Source organism: Chaetodon trifascialis, chromosome 8 (genome assembly GCF_039877785.1).
Source record: "Chaetodon trifascialis isolate fChaTrf1 chromosome 8, fChaTrf1.hap1, whole genome shotgun sequence".
NCBI classification, from domain to species: domain Eukaryota; kingdom Metazoa; phylum Chordata; class Actinopteri; order Chaetodontiformes; family Chaetodontidae; genus Chaetodon; species Chaetodon trifascialis.
The window spans coordinates 555,001-575,000 of record NC_092063.1 but is presented as its reverse complement, the minus strand read 5'-3'; the positions used below and the strand labels follow the sequence as shown (position 1 = coordinate 575,000).

The 20,000-nt window shown below is 48.5% G+C and overlaps 1 protein-coding gene across 1 annotated transcript in view; it reads left to right on the top strand.

Annotated features, from left to right (window-relative positions):
* kcnd1 (potassium voltage-gated channel, Shal-related subfamily, member 1) overlaps nucleotides 1-20,000 on the top strand; it is a 55,684-nt gene that overhangs the window by 8,412 nt on the left and 27,272 nt on the right. Inside the window, exons 2-4 of the mRNA XM_070967898.1 lie at nucleotides 3,732-5,052; nucleotides 9,018-9,263; nucleotides 11,364-12,076. Of these exons, the coding sequence (XP_070823999.1) occupies nucleotides 4,897-5,052; nucleotides 9,018-9,263; nucleotides 11,364-12,076 (1,115 nt within the window). The 5' untranslated portion in view covers nucleotides 3,732-4,896. The remainder of the gene's footprint in view (nucleotides 1-3,731; nucleotides 5,053-9,017; nucleotides 9,264-11,363; nucleotides 12,077-20,000) is intronic.

Sequence of the window (20,000 nt, the reverse complement as noted above, 5' to 3'; positions counted from 1 at the left end):
GAACCAACAGCAGCCCTTTAAAAGTTGAAAGTCAGTAATTGTGACTGATGGCTGAAGAACATTTCTTCACTCACTGTGTTCATGCTGTCACAGCGTCTCACTGACAACACGTCAGGATGTGATTTACGGCGTCCTGAAGGCTTTATGAAAGTCTTCTGCATGAAAGTTTGATCATGTCTCACTGTAATTCTGCGCTTTTATTGGCTAAATTGATGGTATGCATAAATGGGTTTGTAAGAAAATCCCAGTGAAAATCCCAGTGAAAGAATGTATTGTGAATAAGAATCATGATGCAGCAGCCTCTCACAAGATTAAATTAACCACTTCATCAATTCCTCCCTGAATTCTGTCCAACAATACATGAAATAAGATATCAAATATATAAAAGGCTGCTGGGGAAATCAGATGCCCGGCCCAGACGTCCTCTGACCAAACGTCACCAGGACAGCACAGAACAAGAGGACGATCATAACCCCCGTGAATGTTAGAAACTCACGTCCCCTTTCTTCCCACTTCAGCGTTAAGTTGTGATGTGGAAACAAACCTTTTTTTTCTTTTTAAATTTTATTATTCGATCATGTTTCTGCGTTTCTGATGTCGGCAAGTCGGGTGCCAAAATATACGCCACCATTCTGAGTTGTTGAGGAAACGTTCGCATGAATTTTCCCAGTCAGGAACATTTTTTTCCAGTTATTTCAGCATCACACGAATGTGCCGTCACAGCTGTCATCGTCAAACTCAACGTTAGCTTTGTCAGCGGGTTCACTTAGCTACCGCTGCAGTTAGTGGGAGGAACATATTTAGAGAAAACTAATCTTCATGTAAGAACAAATTGTGAAATGTGAAACCTGTTTGGATTCAGAGATGATAAAACTAAACTTAGTTAACGCTGACGTTAGCATGAGGCTAACTTTGAACTCGTGAGCTGCTGCTAACACTGATGACGCTTCGCTCAAACGGGGCTGGTCCGTCAGCTGGCATGAATGCAGATCTACATCTTCACCAAAATCTTACACCAAGAATCACCTGATGCTGACAGTTGAAGGTCCTACCTTCCCCTCCTGTACAGCAGGTGGCAGCATGTAGCATGTTAGCTGTAAGATCTATTGATGAGGAATCATTCATTCAAATAGAAGAAGGAGAAGAAGAAGAAGAGGAGAGAGCGTGGGAGGGATGGAGTACCCGCCAAAAAGGCTAAAGGTTTGTGCATCACACCAGATGAGAGGAGGCTGACCTGAACTTCATGAAGAGCACCATCAGTCAAAGTGCTGCCTCCACCAGAGAGGCGCAGGAGCGTCCTCCACAAGGCGGCCATCCATTTTCCTGAACGCCCTCTGCTGCCCTCACAGCCCCGACCCCCCCCCCCCCCATGTCGGGCCATCATGTGCAACGTCAGCGCCTGACCGGACACAAATTCCCATGGACACTCTCCAAAATGTTGTGGACAGCTTCCCAGTAGAGTCTCAGAGGGGTTGAGCTCGGTGCCAGAGACGTCCAACAGGCTCCTGTAGATGTGATGGTCGGGTCCACTGATACAACTGCATCGTGAAGACATGAGTCCTTTTGACAGTCGTTCCTCCGTCAAAGTTTCATGTAGCATTGTTGTTGTTTATTAATTTTTGTTATTGTTTTTCTATATGTTTACTTTTCAAAAGGCTGTCAACTAATATTTGATTCCTGATGACTGAAAACAGAAAAAGTACCGCCGCTGTATTTCTGTTCATTTCCATCATTCCGGTCTCCTCGACCTTCGTCAGGCGGGACGGCAGCCAGTTTCTGTGACTTCTGTTCGGGTTGATCTTTCCGCTGAGCACGGTTACGTTATGTGGACTGTGAATGAGGACACTGTGGACACCGCTGCCGTCCAGAAACCTTTGGGCATGTTGGGTAGTTAGTAGCGGTAGTTCACGTTAAAAGTGGTGCGAGTATCTGACAGTGTCAGTATTTGCAGTACTAAGGAGTACCTGCAGCAGTATTAGATGTGCTTATATCCCCTCCAACACACACTCACTGCACTGAGGAGCTCCATCAGTGACAGGATGCTACATCCACAGTGTGTGAAGGGGCGTCGCAGGTCTTTCCTTCCTGCAGCCGTCAGACTGCACAACAGAAACTAATCAGTACAGTAATATGTTTACACTCTGTGCAATAACCTGTGCAATAATGCAATAATGTGCAATAATCAGTGCATAACAATCTGTAAATACTCTCTGCAGTTTCTTAGGATGACGTTATTCTCTTATCCCACTCTTGTATATATGCTGGTTTTGAATTTGCATTGCACTTGTTCTAATACTTTATACACTTTATTGATGCTGCTGTATGTTGGAATTTCTCCTCGTGGGACTAATAAAGGAACATTGAATTGAATTGAATTGAATTGAATAAATGAAGAAAACGAAATGAGACATCGGCTCCCATCATTTTGGACACATTTCCCCAAAATTCAGCCCGACGTGTTTGTTATTGTCATGGAAACTTCCCGGTCTCTGCTGGAGTCTGACATGATGTTCTTGGACAAACGGCGTGGATTGTAAAAATAGATCCCGGTGGAACCTGGAGTTCCTGAGTGTGACAGACCTGCTGTGACTCAGACCTGAAGAGGGAGAAGTTTTCTTGCTCCCACTGTGGATTTTATGCAATAAACCCACGACAGCAACTTTCATGTGACGGGCAGCAGTTTGAGAGCACACCTGGTCGTGGCTGGTTTCTTGGATGAAGAACGCAGAGGGAGAATATGTTTCTCGCTCTGCTGCTCCGATCATAAAAACGTCTTTAATAACCTGCAGCTTCATATCTTCATCTTAAACACACCAACACGATTCCAGCTCCCGCCGTCTGTCAGGATGTTAGAAACAGGAGAAACGATCGCTAAAGAGCTGAGATATTTTCACTAAGAATACCATCATGGGTGGCACGGTGGGAACACCGTCGCCTCACAGCTAGAAGGTCCCGGGTTCGATTCCCGCTGTGGGCGCTGGGTGCGTGTCCTCCACCATGCCTTTGGTGCCTGCTGCTTGAGGAAACGGGCCTTTCTGTGTGGACTTTGCATGTTCTCCCCGTGTTCACCTAAAAACATGCAAGAAGATCACCACCTGACCAATTATGACGAAGGAACTGGACCCCGGGCGCCGCCGTCGGCTGGCAGCCCACCACTCCTGGTCTGCTGCGGAGGAAGGACGACCAGGACGGGACAAAGGCGGGGAAATAATTTCCCTTGCATGGCGTGTGCAGCGTGTAACTCTGTGTGCTGTGACAAATAAAAGGCATTTCCTCTCTTTTTTATGTGTTAACGAGTTAAATTAGTCTAAAATCAGACGGCTGTAATTTTAATGTCCGCCTGCTTCTGAGCTCTGTGATGAATTAAGATGTCAGGCCGCATTAGAAACACCATTTTTATGTGAATTAATCAGAAACCATAATCTTTATTTTCAGAGTAAACTTGTTTTTTAGTCAGTCTGTTTCTCTGCGCCTCCTCTCTCCTTCCTGCATTTTCTAGATTTCTGTCTCTTTTCTTTTGACAAATCAGTTTCTTTTCTCCTCCTTCCTCTGTCTTCATCTCCTTTCCTCCCTTTTCTTTTTCTTTTCTTCCTCCCTTCATTCTTTCATTGAACAACTCTTTCTCTTCTATCTCCATCTTTTATCTTCCAGTTTTCCTTTCCTTTCCTTTCCTTTCCTCCTGGTTTGTCTCTCACTCTCTGTCTCTTTTCTGTTTGTGTGTTTTCTGACAGGACGACCATACATGGACATGGTGTAAGGACGGCCCGCCGCCTCCTCCTCGCTCTCCAACACAAAGCCGCTGTCTCTCGACCACCAACAATACCGCTAATGCCCCACTGAGTCGAGAGAGAGAGAGAGAGAGAGAGAGAGAGAGAGAGAGAGAGGGAGGCAGTAAAACACAGAGACAGATAAAAGAAAATTAGACAGAGCAAAACAGCAAGCAAAAGCAAAACGAGAAAGAGAAGAAGAGGAAGAGGGAGGCTGCACATCCATAATCTCCACAGCAGAGAAACACTTAGAGGGAGGGAGGAAACACAGGCGATTCTGTCTATCTTGCAACTTCAGGAACCATCATCACAATTTAATAAGAATTTGAAAGGCTGCAGCGCTGCAACAAATCAGTCTTCAGAGGGAGAGAGGGTGGGCGAGAGAGCTAGAGACAGACTGAGAGAGGGAGAGAGAGAGGAGGCTGCCGCGAGGTGGAGGCCAGACACCAGAGTTTTAACGCTTTCCTATCTGGATTTATATCTTTTGGCTTTTTGTTGCAAGTCCCAGCGGCAATAAACCTGTGACGGCAATATCAGAGAATAACTTTATTATTATTTTACACACGTTCCTCAGGCTGCCGAGGTTCAAGAAATTATGTTTTTCTACCAAGAGAGTCTGTGGTCTGAAGTGGACGACTGACACTGGCTGACGTTTGTCGTCTGCAGTCGGACGAAAACGGCCGAAACAGGAAGTATTCCAGCTGAATCCTGAGAGTTTCTGGCTTTTGAAGCATCACTTTACCCTGAGGGCCGCCTTGCAGGCCTGGAGGGGCTCTGTTGTTGTTTTGGAGGACAGCGGGACGGCTCCGTCCCACCAGGACATCAGACGCTCATCAGAATAGAAGACGGGCCTCATACCTGTCAGATGCATCGGCTTTCTCGCTCCTTTACGGCGTTTTTTTCATGGCTTGACACCTAACTGCCATCTTACCCCTCCCTCCGCCCCTCCGCCCCTCCTCCCCCCTTCCTCCTCCTTCAACATGTCCGAGCGCCTCCTCGCTGGTTGCCAGTCAGGGCAGGAAAAGAAATTAGCAACCAATTAGTTCAGGCACGTTCCTCAAATCTGTTAGCTCCACCCTCCTCCGAGGACACAACTTGACTCTCTGTTGTTGAGACGTGCTGATGCAAGATGGCGGCCGGCGTGGCGACGTGGCTGCCATTTGCGCGGGCTGCGGCGGTGGGTTGGCTGCCGTTGGCCAAGAAGACGATGCCCAAACCTCCCGTGGACAACACGTCCAGATCCGATGAGATCCTGTACGTCAACGTCAGCGGGGTCCGGTTTCAGGTGGGTGCTGCATCACTTACACGTTTCACCTTCATTCCAAGCCCAGCGCACCTGGGAAAACTGTCCTCATTGGACGATTTGGAGTTGGGTTCACTGCCTTCCTGCTGCGGTATGGTTAAGGTTAAGGTTAAGGTTAAGGTTAAGGTTAAGGTTAAGGACAGATCTCTGAGAGTTAGCACTGGCATTGAATTGGGAGTTGCAGATTCGTTTAATATGAATATGAATCCGCAGGATACTAAACCTCATCAACGGAGGCTGAGGCTGACCTGAGAGCTATGAAATAAAGCAATGATCTGTAAATATATAGTTTAAGTCCGTATAATCATCCAGCTTAACTACAGAAACGTATTATTTCCTGTATGAGGACTTCATGACGTCCCTTTGTTATTGCACCACCACAGTGAGCGTAATGATCGCATGACGTTAATATACTGAACATTAATTCACAGCCAACGTCTTCATTCCGTCAATGTTAGAATAAGATAAGATAAGATAAGATAAGATAAGACTTTATTGAAATGTTTCAGCCAGCAAGTTGCAAAGAGCGGCACAGTGACATGAAGAGGTCAAAATGTGAAAGGACAGTAAATGTCGGCCAATCCTGCTGCCATGTTTCATCCAAGAACTTCCTGGATCATTTTCAGCAATGTTCAGCAGAATAAAACTGCAAACTTTGGATGAGCTACGCTTGCATCCACCACCTGAGCCCCCACACCACCTGCACCTCCACCCCACCTGCATCCCCACACCACCTGCACCTCCACACCACCTACACCTTCACCCCACCTGGGCCTCCACACCACCTGCACCTCCACACCACCTACACCTTCACCCCACCTGGACCTCCGCACCACCTGCACCTCCACCCCACCTGGACCTCCACACCACCTGCATCCCCACACCACCTCCACCTCCACACCACCTGCATCCCCACACCACCTACACCTCCACACCACCTGCATCCCCACACCACCTACACCTCCACACCACCTACACCTCCACCCCACCTGCACCTCCACACCACCTGCACCTCCACCCCACCTGCACCTCCACACCACCTACACCTTCACCCCACCTGGGCCTCCACACCACCTGCACCTCCACCCCACCTGCACCTCCACACCACCTGCACCTCCACCCCACCTGCACCTCCACACCACCTGCACCTCCACCCCACCTGCACCTCCACACCACCTGCACCTCCACCCCACTTGCACCTCCACCCCACCTGCACCTCCACACCACCTGCACCTCCACCCCACCTGCACCTCCACACCACCTGCACCTCCACACCACCTGCACCTCCACCCCACCTTGACTTGGTCAGAAGCTTCCTGCCGAGCTGACCTCTCAGTGTTAAACAGGTTCATGGGGGTCTTATTTTTGAGGCTGCGTGTTGCTTTGAAGTTCTGTCCGTCCTGTCTCTGTTTGAGAGCGAACCCGTCAGTGGGGGACGGGTGTCTCCGTCTATGTCTTGAGATGTGTTTTAGACTCTGACTCTTTTCTGCTGAGTTTCATTTGGAGCTGGCAGCTTTCTTCCTTTAAAATTGTCTTGCACAGGGTCGAAGCCTCTTCCCAAGGACGTGGTTTCTTCGGTGGACTGTAGTTCTTTTGAATTTACATGAACCCCCGCCGTCCCTCTTTGAAGTCACGTTGGGTTTCTAGAACTGCGTCAGCAGCGTCTCTACACACACGCTGTAGACCTGAAGGATCTGTTAATGGTGTTCAGTTCTAATTTCATTACGGATGAGCTGAACAAACACTGCAGTCTTTTGCTTATCGGGTTAATTAAACTGTTCAGCTGAAGCTGTTAAGAGCAACAATTGAAAAGCAAATTGCTCACACGAGCTTCATCATCAGGTTTAACCCACGGGGACGTCCCGCCGGTGACTTCCAGTGTGTTGTCTTTTAAGACGCTGAAGTGGTTTTGCGTTCACTGTGCCGTCATTTCGAGGTCAAACTCATTTTCTCCACCTCTGCCACAGCCTGCTCATGCAGCGCTGCCTTAATCTCATCATCTCTTTGTCTTTCTCTGCTGCTTTAGTGATCTTACAGCGATGCTACAAGGCCCTGCGAAGAGCACATACCATGTTTGTCTTTATCTTATAGACCCTGTGTTGACTGCAACATGAGCATGAGCCTCTGCGGCCGTTCATCCAGAGCCATCACATTCAGAGCTGTACTGCTGTAATCTGCAAAATATTTCCACAATCCATCCATTCACTTTTCTGAATGTATCTGTCACAGATCAACCTCAGCCACCATTGGAGAGCTGGCAACAGAACCTGAAGCTCTCTGATTGGTTGTTCGCTCTGTGGGACTCACAGTGGGCTCCTAAAGTTATTATGCACACAGTCTCAGACACATTACACATCCTTAAAAGTTTTTAATGAAGCAGAAACGGTCCAGAACTAGAGCTTCCTGTTGCTCCTGATGGGCTCCAGCTCTGCTCCTGCTTCCAAGGCTGAAGGCTGTGAACACTGGACGTCTAATCAGCGCATTGATGTGCATTAGGGCTGAAATAATAACAAAATGGCTCCACAACAAAAATAGATTTTGGTCCCTTTCAGGAATTAAGCAGCACCCAAGGACTTTCTGCTGCAGTGGCAGAACAAGGACGAAGTTCTTGTCAAGCCTTTGACTTTGCCCTAATTTGCAAAACAATATTCAGCAGCTTGAAGTTCTGGTGATATATATAGAAACAAACATACAGTAATGCTTGCTTTTAATATGGAAGAACATCTGAGCATAAAGCAGGTCCTGCCTCCCTTTTACCATCAGTGACGGTTCAGTGCTCTCACCTCACTCAGCGCCTGTCAGATGCTTTTGTGTGTTTGTGCTAACACGCTGTGGAGGGTCAGCACCATCACTCTGTGTGGCGTTACTCTCATCAAAACCATTTCAACACCCGCTGATGACCACGAGGAACACAGCTGACAGACTCTGCAGCTCTGTGAAGATTAAACCAACATCAAAGTGAAGTTTGCGAACAGATCAGAATGTTTTGGTGTGTCCATGCATTGGTCAAAATTACCAAAGAGAAGAAATGTACGTCTGTGTGGGCGTTTTCCAGTGGACGTGGAGGCCATCTGTATCTTCATGAGTGAGCATTAAGAGTAGTGTGTCCTATCACTGAAGCTCCAACAAGCTAACAGGAAGCTAACCTGCTGTCTGCAGCTGTTAGCTTCATCTATAACCCAGCGCTCTCTCATTACTCCATGACTCCAGTGAGCTAACAGGATGGCTGTTATCCTCTTCTGGATCGAGGAAAGACTCGGAGCCGAGCTCCTTTCTGCTTGAACTAAACGGTGCGAGAGAGCTGCTGATGCCTGCAGGAGCCAGCGGTAACGCAGTGGGAATCACTGCTAGCTGGCTAGGCTAACTAGCTTCCACTTTCAGACCAGAGAGAAAACTTAACAGCAGTGTCTGACGTCGTGGGGGGAGTGACCCCTTCACTGGTGGACGAAGTACTCATATATATTTAGGCTTCTTAGGAACAGTATAGGTAGTGTAGAAACACGAGTAAACTGAAGTCATTTATTCCAAAACTTCCATCAAAATGTGCTTAAAATATCCAGAGTTAAAGCTGAAGTTTACAGAATGATCCATTCCAACAATAAAACGCATTATTTTGCCTCTGGGAAATGTGGGAATGTGGTGGTAACAGTACCCCATTTAAATAAATGTAGTGCAGTAAAAGTACATCGTTCACCAGCAGTGGAGTATTGAGTTACATAAAGTGGAAATCCTGTGACTAATTAAAGTCTTTGGAAATGGTACTTGATCTTCTTCCTGTCTCCTCGATCTGTGAAATCTCAGGAAGCTTTTATTGTGAAATTTGTGACTGACTTTATGCTGAGTGTTGCTCGCTCGTGTCGGCACTTTGTGTCTCATATTTAAAGCTTGAACTGAGCACAGTGAGAACCAGAATGAGGTGTTTTCCTTCGTTCCTCTTCTGTTTCCAGACATGGAAGAACACTTTGGACCGCTACCCCGACACGCTGCTGGGCTCCTCGGAGAAGGAGTTTTTCTACAACGAGGACACGCAGGAGTACTTCTTTGACCGAGACCCCGAAATGTTCCGGCACATTCTGAACTTTTACCGCACCGGGAAGCTCCACTACCCGCGAAACGAGTGCATCCAGGCCTTCGACGAGGAGCTGGCCTTCTACGGCATCGTGCCCGAGATCATCGGAGACTGCTGCATGGAGGTAAAGCTGCACTTCCTGTCCAGAGGACAGACCTTCTGGCCACGCTGTCTGTTTGCTTGTCTGAACGTCAAAGATCATCACTCGCATGTTGCTGGTTGAACTTAAGGAGACACTCGTCTCTGTTTTGTTGCTCTAAACGTTGTAATGATTGGCTGACAGTGGGCGCTGCCATCACCTGTTACCTGATTCAAGTTACAGACATTGTGATGGAAATATGGAGTGAAAATGAGGTTTCAATCAGTGAGATGTTAGATATGCATGGCGGCTTAGTATTAGCATTTAAATCAGAACACGTCTAACTTTTGGAAAAATGACAGTTTGACATATTTTGAAAAGGGTAAAAACATGTTTGGATTCCACACAAAGGCTGAATTCACCTGTGAGATGTTCACACTAAAGCCAGCAGGTGGTGAAACGCTTGTTTCTGTTGCTTCCTGTAAAGCAGACGGTGATGTGAGGTGATACACGATCACAGGTGTTACGGCACAGGTGCTGAAGTATTTCTCTGCTAAGCCTCGCGGCTGTAACAGCTGTTATGTAAGACCCGCCCTTTTGAGGCAGGCGACTAATCGCCTGTGAGCGTGACGAGCTGCGGCGTGTGTTCGTTCGGTGGAGTTATGAGATGAAGTGTTTGCTGTTTGTCTCAGCATAGAGTAGCTGCTCCACGTCTCATTTAGGAAATGACCAGCACAGGCTGAGGCGGTGACTCAGGCCGACTCGGGACACCATCATGCAGAAAGTCATGACGCAGCCTGTGTGCACCACATTTCTCCACCTGAAGGGTACCGTGGAGGGCGCTTCATCACATTGTCCTGCACGCTGGCCCACCGTGGGGGGCTCTTTATCACGGTTAATCCACCGCCGGGGCATCCAAGAGGCCAATTTGCTGCATTGGGGCAAAAGCCACACAAGCAGAACCGTCATGGCTGCCAGAGCTTGGAGGCCTGAAACTGAAGTTTCTGTATGTAGAACTTCTTCTTCGCACAAAGGACTCTCATTTCAGATCCAGTGTGCTAAATGTGAGGAAGACTCCAGGGTTTGTTATCATTACTGAAGCTCAGCTCGACGCACTGATATCATTTATTTTTCGAATGACACCCAAACCCTAATAAATCCTCTCTCAGAGCAGCTAGTGGTCCTGCGGCGGCTTCACATTAAGAGCCCACCTTGCTTCCATCAGGTTTCTGGCAGCAGGAGGACTTTTACTGTGAAACAGCTGCAGGCACATGTTGCACATGGACTCACTTCAGCTGGCTTGGGATGCTTTTGTTTCTCAGATGACGAGCTCTGTCAGTTAAGGAGGCAGCAGCTTCCAGCTTTCTGAACCTCGGAACCGTACAGATCGTAGTGTTTTTCATTTCTTCACCCTCGTGCTCTTCCTGTTCCAGGATGCTGCGAGGTCGACTGTGACTCTGCTGCTGCATTCATTAAGTGTCTTTGAGACGGGCGTCATCAGCTCAGTGACTGGTGTCAGAACATGGCTGCGTGCGAGGGGATCGCTAACCAGCGCTGCTCTCGATCAGACTGCAGCGACGAGCCCTCTGAAACAGCAGCAGGACTTTCTGTGATTTCTTTGACACGTCGTAAACACGTTCCCGGCTCACTCTCTGAAGAACACATCACCTTCAGAGCTTCTTCATATCTCCATTTGTCATGTTAGACTTGTCTTCATATAACCGGCCCGTCCAGTGACCCGTTAACGGGTAACTCCTCTTTATTTCCTCACATTTGTTCACAAAGTGTTGATTTGACTGCGAGAGATTGTGATTTATGGACTTGTTTTGTTTTGCCTGTTCAGTACGTTCCTTTGAGAAACAGCTCATGATTTTTATTTTTATCCTCCCAGTAATTTCACACACTCTGCTTTTCTGCTACGTCTCGCCGTCTTCTCTGCTCTCAGTGTTCGTCCTGACTTCTGGGATTTGAGGTGAAATGTGTGAAGAAGGAGTTGAAGCACCTCCTGGACCGTTCAGTTCATTGCTATAGTTAGCTTGATGTCTTGTAGCAGCTGACCTCGGTGAAGCTCATGTCATAGTGATGCTAACGTGTGTTTTAACAGTTGGCTAAACTTGTCCTCTCCGTCCCTTCCTGCCGCTAAAGGAATACAGAGACAGGAAAAAGGAGAACCAGGAGCGTCTGGCGGAGGACACGGAGGCCAACGAGGCGATGGACGCCCCCCTCCCTCCACACAGCACCTCCAGGGAGCGGCTGTGGCGAGCCTTCGAGAACCCCCACACCTCCACCATGGCGCTGGTCTTCTATTACGTCACCGGCTTCTTCATCGCCGTCTCCGTCATCGCCAACGTGGTGGAGACCGTCCCCTGCCGGCCTCCCAAAGGCAGCGTGAAGGACCTTCCCTGCGGGGAGAAATACCAGCTGGCCTTCTTCTGCATGGACACGGCCTGCGTGCTCATCTTCACCTTCGAGTACCTGATGCGTCTGTTCGCGGCGCCCAGCCGCTGCAAGTTCATGCGCTCGGTGATGTCGGTGATCGACGTGGTGGCCATCATGCCCTACTACATCGGCCTGGTCATGCCCGAGAACGAGGACGTGAGCGGCGCCTTCGTCACCCTCCGGGTTTTCCGCGTCTTCCGGATCTTCAAGTTCTCGCGTCACTCGCAGGGTTTGAGGATTTTGGGCTACACGCTGAAGAGCTGCGCCTCCGAGCTCGGCTTCCTGCTCTTCTCCCTCACCATGGCCATCATCATCTTCGCCACCGTCATGTTCTACGCCGAGAAGGGCACCAAGGGCTCCACCTTCACCTCCATCCCGGCCTCCTTCTGGTACACCATCGTCACCATGACAACACTGGGGTGAGTGAACGTGGGTTTGATGTTGTGTTCGCTGACTGCTGGGATATCTGACGTTCAGCAGGTCTTATCTCGCTGCTGCTGACTGCAGTCGTCGTGTTCTGTGTTGGGACATCATGGATGTGTCACTATTATTATTATTGGATACGGAGGAGAGTTTTACAGTCTGTTTCGACCATGAAAAGAGATGAAGTGTGAAGTGTGTGTGTGTGTGTGTGTGTGTGTGTGTGTGTGTGTGTGTGTGTGTGTGTGTGTGTGTGTGAGTGTTTGCCTCCCACTCGTTGCTTCTCGAGCATGGTGGTGTATCTTCACCCTGCTGCCGCCCACATGCACTCACTGCTGGCATGTGGATGGAGAGTGTGTGCGTGTGCGTGTGCGTGCGTGTGCGTGCGTGTGTGTGAGCGAGGCAGAGGATGATGGTGTCTTCGCCCTGCAGCTCTCCAGCACTCATCTATTATCTGCTGTTCAAAGAGCCTTTGGAAACATCAGAAATAGAGAGTGAGTCAGGAATCTGCCATAAGCTCTGATTGAACCGGCCATACTGCTTTTAGACACACACACACACACACACACACACACACACACACACACACACACACACACACACACACACACACACACACACACTCAGCGTCTCTTCTATATGACTCTGTACTCCTACCTCTCTGTGAATGGAGAGAAAGGAGATGAAGTGTGAGTTGAAAGGTGTGAATGAATCACAGTTCAGTGTTGTAGTAAACCAGCAGCTGTTTAACTGTATAGAAACGCTGAAGCCTTTCAGAAATGAAAAACAAAGCTTTAGCAGTGAAACGTCTTCATATTCAGTGGAGTGCAGGTCCTTCTCATTCCCAGGACGTCTCATGCTGACATTTTGTCGGCGTCTCCCGCAGACCCGTAAGGCGTCCTTTAGTGTCTCCATGAGACGCACCAGGCTTTCAGCTGACTCCAGTGTAAACCCATCTGTGGCTGTATTAAACGCTCAGAGTGAGCTGATGAATTATAAAGAGGAGGAAGCACAAGGACCTCCACCCAGCAGGCCGGAGTCTAAGGCCAGTTTGAAAGCCAAAGTCAACGCTGACTTTTCGAGAACACACCAGAATTCACTTAAGCAACGTACTTAACTTAAACGTGGTGGTCCGTCCAGGATGAGGATAATAAGGAGTCAGAGGCGACATGAATCCGTTTGGGGCTGCTGGTCAGACCTTGGCTTCTGGAGTCTGAGTATCGAACACAGCAGGATGTATCACTGATAATCAATAATCTATAGACTTACTGATAACTGGCAGATGTAGCTCTGTTGGGACACGTCGCTGACACTGATCTCAGAACAGTCAGCGGTGTTTCGGGGTTTGTGGCATCATCGATATCTGGACCGAGACTTGTTGTCCTGCGCGCCGGTCGTTGTTTACAGAACAATTATTTATTTATCTCTTTATTTATCTCTCAGAGCTAATGACGGCTAAACTGTCGTCCAGTGATGCGTTCCAAGATGGCGTTTGGGCAGTGAGTTCCGCCTCTCTCGCTCTCCACAGGGCTGCCAACCAATGCCCGCTCACACGTGATTGGTCAGAACCACTCGTACTACAAATAGAAACCAGGACACCTCAGGGTCCAAAATCCTGTCCCTGTCCTCCAGATACTGCGTCCACATGCAGATTATCTGTTTACGGAGCTTTCTCTGACACATTGGAGGCTTTTATTCTGAAAGGCCTCCCCACCTGCTCTGTCTCTTCTCCTCTTTTCTCCTTTCTCCTCTCAGTCTTCAGGTCCATTAGTTATCAGCAGGGAGAGGCCGACCTCTAAATGGATTCTCCAGACAGCAAAACACAACCCAGGCTTTTACCTCCCCTCCTCCCCCTCCTCCCCCTCCTCCCCCTCCTCCCCCCCCCGCTCTCAGTTACTCCCTGTTTCCTTGTAGGGAGTATCCCTCCATTCGTCCTCTCTTCTAGAAGTTAAATCACGAGTGTTTCATGTTGTTCATTCCTCTTTACGATGAATTTGATCTGTTGTCTCTCGGCTTCTCAGATGTCCACAAACTGTTCCAGTAAAAGATTGATTTCATTGATTAGATCTGTACTGATCACACAGACCAGATGTTCCAGATGTTCTGTGGATAAAGAGAAGGATCTTCATTGTTCATTCTCTGGCTTCCTCTGCACAGCAGACAACATCTGCATGTCGGACATGAAGACATGTTCTTTACGTGAACACACGTCGCTGAATAATCTGTAATGAAACACCTGCAGTCGTCACACAGCAGCAGCAAAGTCATTATTCAGAGTCCTGACAGTAAGCTGCGTCATCTGGTCACATGGCTTCAAGCCGCCGTCAGGAGAAGATAAGATAAGATAAGATAAGACGTGAGGATGAGTCCTGAGCTGCTTCAGAGCTGCAGACATGTTTTTATTTCACTTTTCAGCTTCATCGTGTGGACAGCAGAGACGTGTGGGACTGGATGTCCATTGAAGTGTCTAAAATCAGACCTGGATTCAGTCTGGATGTAAAACACTTGACCTGATGAGTGTGAGCGGGTCTGAGAGCGTGAGGAAGAGGAGCTCTCTAAACTTTTTACAGCGTCCTGATCAACTTTCAGAGACTCATTGATTAAATTCACCTTAAATCAATAGTTTTCCTTCTCTCCGCTTCTTTCTCACTGTATCTTCATCTCTCTCTTCTCTCCCTCTCTGCTCCTCCTCCTCCTCCTCGGCTGCAGTCCGATCTGCTCATTTGTTTCTCTTTGTTCAGTTTGTTATCGTTGTTTTTCATCATGCTGCTTTTATTGCTTTGCTCCTGTGTTTTATCACAGTGCAAATAAACTGGATTGAAATCATAAACCCACTGCAGCTCCTCCACAAGCAATATATGTGAAGGGAAACATAATCTGCTGCAGCTCGCTCACAGAGCTGCTGCCGACGTGCAGGCTGCTTCAGATAATCCACATTTTCCTCCAGCTGCTGCAAGAAAAAACACTTTTCAGCTGAACTATTCATCGTTGGTTTCACAGGGAAACACGCCAAAACCATCTCATACTAGGGTTATTAACCGGTAATAAGGTATCCCGCGGTATCTAAAAACACCAAGGTATCAGTTTCATTAGCGTCATTAAAAAAATGACAAAAGGTGACAAGGAGCAAAATTACATGCTAAAAAAATGAACCTGAGCAGTTTTACAGGTGTTTTAACACAGGTGTGTCCAGGCGCTCATATGGGCGTGTCCTCTGAGCGCTCTGCTCCTTCATGACACGCAGCGCTGAAACTAACTGTGGTTACGCCGGTCAACAGCTCAGCGACCCGCCCACATTCACCATAGAAACACCAATGAGGATCCAGCAGGAAGTACTTAAGACAGTGGACTTACATCCACTGTCACTGTTACTGTGACTGCATGTCTGTCTCTCTGTCTCTGTCTCTCTGTCTCTCTCTCTCTCTCTCTGACTGCTTTTCTTTCTGTCTGTCTGTCTGTCTGTCTGTCTGTCTGTCTGTCTGTCTGTCTGTCTGTCTGTCTGTCTGTCTGTCTGTCTGTCTGTCTGTCTGTCTGTCTGTCTGTCTCACTCTCTCTCTCTTGCTCTTCCTCTCTCACCCAACCGGTCGAGGCAGATGGCCGCCCACCCAGAGTCTGGTTCTGCTCGAGGTTTCTGCCTGTTAAAAGGAAGTTTTTCCTCGCCACTGTCGCCAAGTGCTTGCTCATGGGGGAATCGTTGGTTTCTTTGTAGATAAAGAGTTTGGTCTGTACCAGCTCTATATGGAAAGTGTCCTGAGACAACTTCTGTTGTGATTTGGCGCTATACAAATAAAATTGAATTGAATTGAATTGAAGTAACCCAGAGATAGGTTACTGCATGAAGAGCGCTCCCCCCACTCTAGAAACCCCCTCCTCTTTATGGAAACACGCAGGACCTTCGTGATTGATGTCAAACTAACGCAGAGTCACAGGAGGAGACATTAGCAGCGTGTTTTCAGGCTGAATGTAACTTCTGACCTCAAATCAGCAAAGGTAAGACGTACTGTACGACTCAGCAAAGGTGTTTCTGCTCCTCTTTGGCTGCTAGCTCGCCCAGTTTCCGTCGCACAGTGAGGAGGCAGACATCTTCATCATCAGACTCTCTGCTTTCACATGATACCGAGCTTTTGAGGTCTGCGTGAAGTGGTGAAATCAGCAGATGGTGCCATTGACATGCGCTGTTTTTGTGTTTGTCGTTAAATGCGCATGTAATTGCGTGGGGTTTGAATTACGTTTCGTCAGGACTGGTGCTTCTTCGCTTGAGCATTGACCGTCTGAACTGCGCGCATGTCACGCTGCCCTGCAAAGTGATTTTTGATTAGTCACGGTAATACCGTATACCCCGGGAAAATGTGGGGAAAGTTATCAAGATTTGGATACCGACCAACTGTAGTTCACACCGAGCTTCTGTTGACGGGCAGCTGGAAAACAGAGAGCGGACCAATAGATTCTGTCCAGTGTCTTCAGTTCCACCTGGTGTTGACCTGTGAACTGTTCAGTTCAAAGACAAAGTGCAGCACGATCCATTCATGTGATCAGATCTCTCTGGGATCAGGGATCAGCAGCTCTAAGTGACAGCAGACAGTTTGGACGCGTTCTTGACCTGAGACGCTCCAGTCCACTTCATCATGTTTGGGCAGTAAATCTGCTACGCTTCACCTTTGGTAAAGGAGCCAATGAGAAGCCGTCAGACAGAGCTGAGCTATGAGCTGTCTGTCCCAGCCTGGAGGACGATCCATCCGTGTCCATACGCTGTGGACGCAGCGCTGAGCGAGGAGATGCTGGATCACGACGTGTCGTTTTCCCGTTTCTGAACGTACAGACACAAGCCGACCAATCACAGCTCTGTTGTCTCCACGTGTCCCTTCAGAGGACAGGTAGTCACAGTTTTAAAGGCTCGAGTCAGCTGTTAACGCGCATCTACAGACCCTTTAAAAGAGGTACCACGAGGGACAAGAGGGACAATGATCGTCCCTGCGCGCGTCAGTTTCTAATAAATGACAGAATAAAGTTCTTGAACGTAAAGCACACGACACAGAAACGAGCAGATCTAAGAGCAACTTCACCGGCCGGCCGTGGAGAGTTTGAGCTGCTGCAGAGCACTTTAGCATCGACATTATTTATAAGAACGAGAGGGGAAGCAGCCATTTCCTCTGAGGAACAGGATGTATATGAGCCTGAGAAGCAGGCGGCCTTCGAAAACAGCCTGGATGGAATTATAGAGCGCCTTAACGCACGGCTCACACTTAATGTTTGAATAGAGAGGGCTGCAGGGAGGAAGAGAGGGTGAGGAAGAAATGAAAGAATCTAATCAAAGACAGGAGCTACTGAAGGGAGGAGACGCTTCCATGCCGTTTCCTCCATTTCCTGCCTGAAAAACCCTCCATCTGACAGACTGGAGCACAAAATGGCCGCCGTGGTCCCGCTCAGGCCGTCGGACGCTGTCGTCTTTGTCTGAGCAGCGTCTCGGCCGTGGAGCGGAGGTGAGCTCAGGCTTTGGTCTCTGAGCGGACACGACGGCAGGCTAGCTGTTTCCCCAGCAGAGCGGACCAATCACAGCTGTTGTCTCCGTGTGACATCTTTGTGGTCCCCTGGATTTTGGACATGCGGCAAAAGAAAGGGGACATGAGAGACAGACTGAGCTGTAGAGATGGAGGACACTCCATCAGCACTCTGGCTGTGTTTGTCTTCATCAGACCGCCCTGTCAGGTGTTGTCCTCCTGCCTCACTGATTGGCCGTGAAGCCTCACTCACACAACGCGCTGCAGCGTTCGCTACTCCCTGAGTACTGCACTCGAGTACAGCTTTGAGGTACTTCAGTACTTCCATCTGATGCTGCTTCTACACTTTGACCTTGATCATTCGTTAAACTGCAGATTCACATTATTATTATGACAAGATGTAAATCAAATAGTGATGTTTTATTATAGATTCAGAATTTCACTGTCAGTAAGGGTGTGTGTGTGTGTGCGTGCGTGTGTGTGTGCATGCGTGCATGTGTGTGCAGTGTTTCCCACAGATCAAGGATCTATTTGTGGTGGTGTGGTCCGGGGGGGGGGGTGTTTAGCCACTCAGGGTCAAAAGCACTGACCCTGTGTTTTGCTGTTGTCTTCTCTGAACATTCTTTAGAAAATATTTTTCTATACTCATCTGTTTAAAGGAGTGAACATCCAAGTTAATTACTAATGAGCAGAGATTAAGATTACGGCAGCAGCTCTGATGCCTGTCGGCTAACATACACTAACAGTTAATGTCTCTGCACGTCTCAGCTTCCAGGTTTGATACAGACACAGGCTGATATAACATAATGAGTTAGAGTTGTTCGGACCACTTTTGGGCTCATTTGACCACTTTGTACTGGCACGTCTTACCTTCGTCGTTCGAGCCAGGCCTCTTCCACCACCACTTTTTCTTCTGCGTCTTATTAATTTATAGGCGGCGTTAAGGGGCCTTCACATGATAAGAAATTTGCTCTTCGCTCACCGCCAGGTAGGGCGCGGAGGCGCTGAGCGGAGGCGGCGGAGCTCAGGTATACGTCATCAACAAGTGCGAGCGATTCACCGTTGCTAGGCAACGCAAGTACTTCCTTTCACTCCGGAAAGCTAATCGTTGTTTGTAAATTATCTGAGTTTGTCGCAAAAGAAGGCCCTTGCAGTAGCGTAGTAGTAGTAGTAGTAGTAGTAGTAGTAGTAGTCGCTATTCCAGGCAGACGCAGTAGTCACTGTGTCTGCCTGGAATAGCGAACGTACACAAACAGCTAAGCTAACGTTAGCATTGTATTTAGCTTAACGGTAGTTCGTAAACGCTGCCTGGAGCTGTTATCTTATTGGTTGCGCTTTGAAAGGTCAGCGGCAAACGAGGTCAAAGTTCAAGTAACTTGAACTTTGAGCGCAGCGGTAAGCGGCAGATCTGAGCGGTGCGCCACGCCGAGGGTAGCGGTGCCGCTTAGTCGGGTGGCAGCGCTCTCTCCATAGGAAAACAATGAGACAGCCGGCGCAAAGCGTTTTTACCGCTGATCATGTGTAGACGCCTTTACAATGCATACCGCCACCCAGTGCGCCAGAATTGTAACGACACGCGACGTTCTCAAAGCAAACAGTCCGGAGGCGAGGTCGAGTCAAAAGCCGAAAAAGGTATTTGTGGCGGCTAAAATTTATTCGTGGCGGGCCGCCACAAATAAATGAACGTGTGGGAAACACTGTGTGTGTGCGTGAAGTATTAACAAAAGCCAATGAATGAATCTTCCTCTGTGTTTTTAATGTGGACGAGCTGGAACTGAACCAGGTTTTCTGCTCGACCTCCACAGTGATGGGGGGGGGGGTCATGTGATCAGCAGGTCTGGGTTTTGCTGACCTGTGTGACGTACATCTGTCCTCTCCTCTGGCCTGTAATGGAGTGAGAAGTCCACCACAGATCCATAATGGGAGAAACCAGCTGCCGTCTCCCTCTTCTGAGGGCCACAGTGTGAAGCCGGTCAATAGCCTGCGATCGATCGGGCCCTGGCAGCGACAACTGGACTGTAATGAGTCTCTGATCTATGCTGCTGTAGCTCTACGCAGGAAGTTTGGAGTGTAAACAGTGGGCAGTGGATCTGCAGCTGTGTGTGTGTGTGTGTGTGTGTGTGTGTGTGTGTGTGTGTGTGTGTGTGTGTGTGTGTGTGTGTGTGTGTGTGTGTGTGTGTGTGTGAGCCAGCATTTAGTGGTGCTCCAAGCTACGTGCTAACATCGGCATGCTAACAAGCTCAGCACGGATGGACAGTGGAGCCTGTAGGGGGACCTGGACCTCACTGAACTTTAGAAAGCAAAGGTACCTTCAGATCGAGATGTTTATTTTCGTCTCCCTCGGCAACACTCAGCTGACATCATCACTCGCCAACATCAGTTGAAGACGTTTAGAAAACTGGATCTGAGAAAAACCTGATCTGAA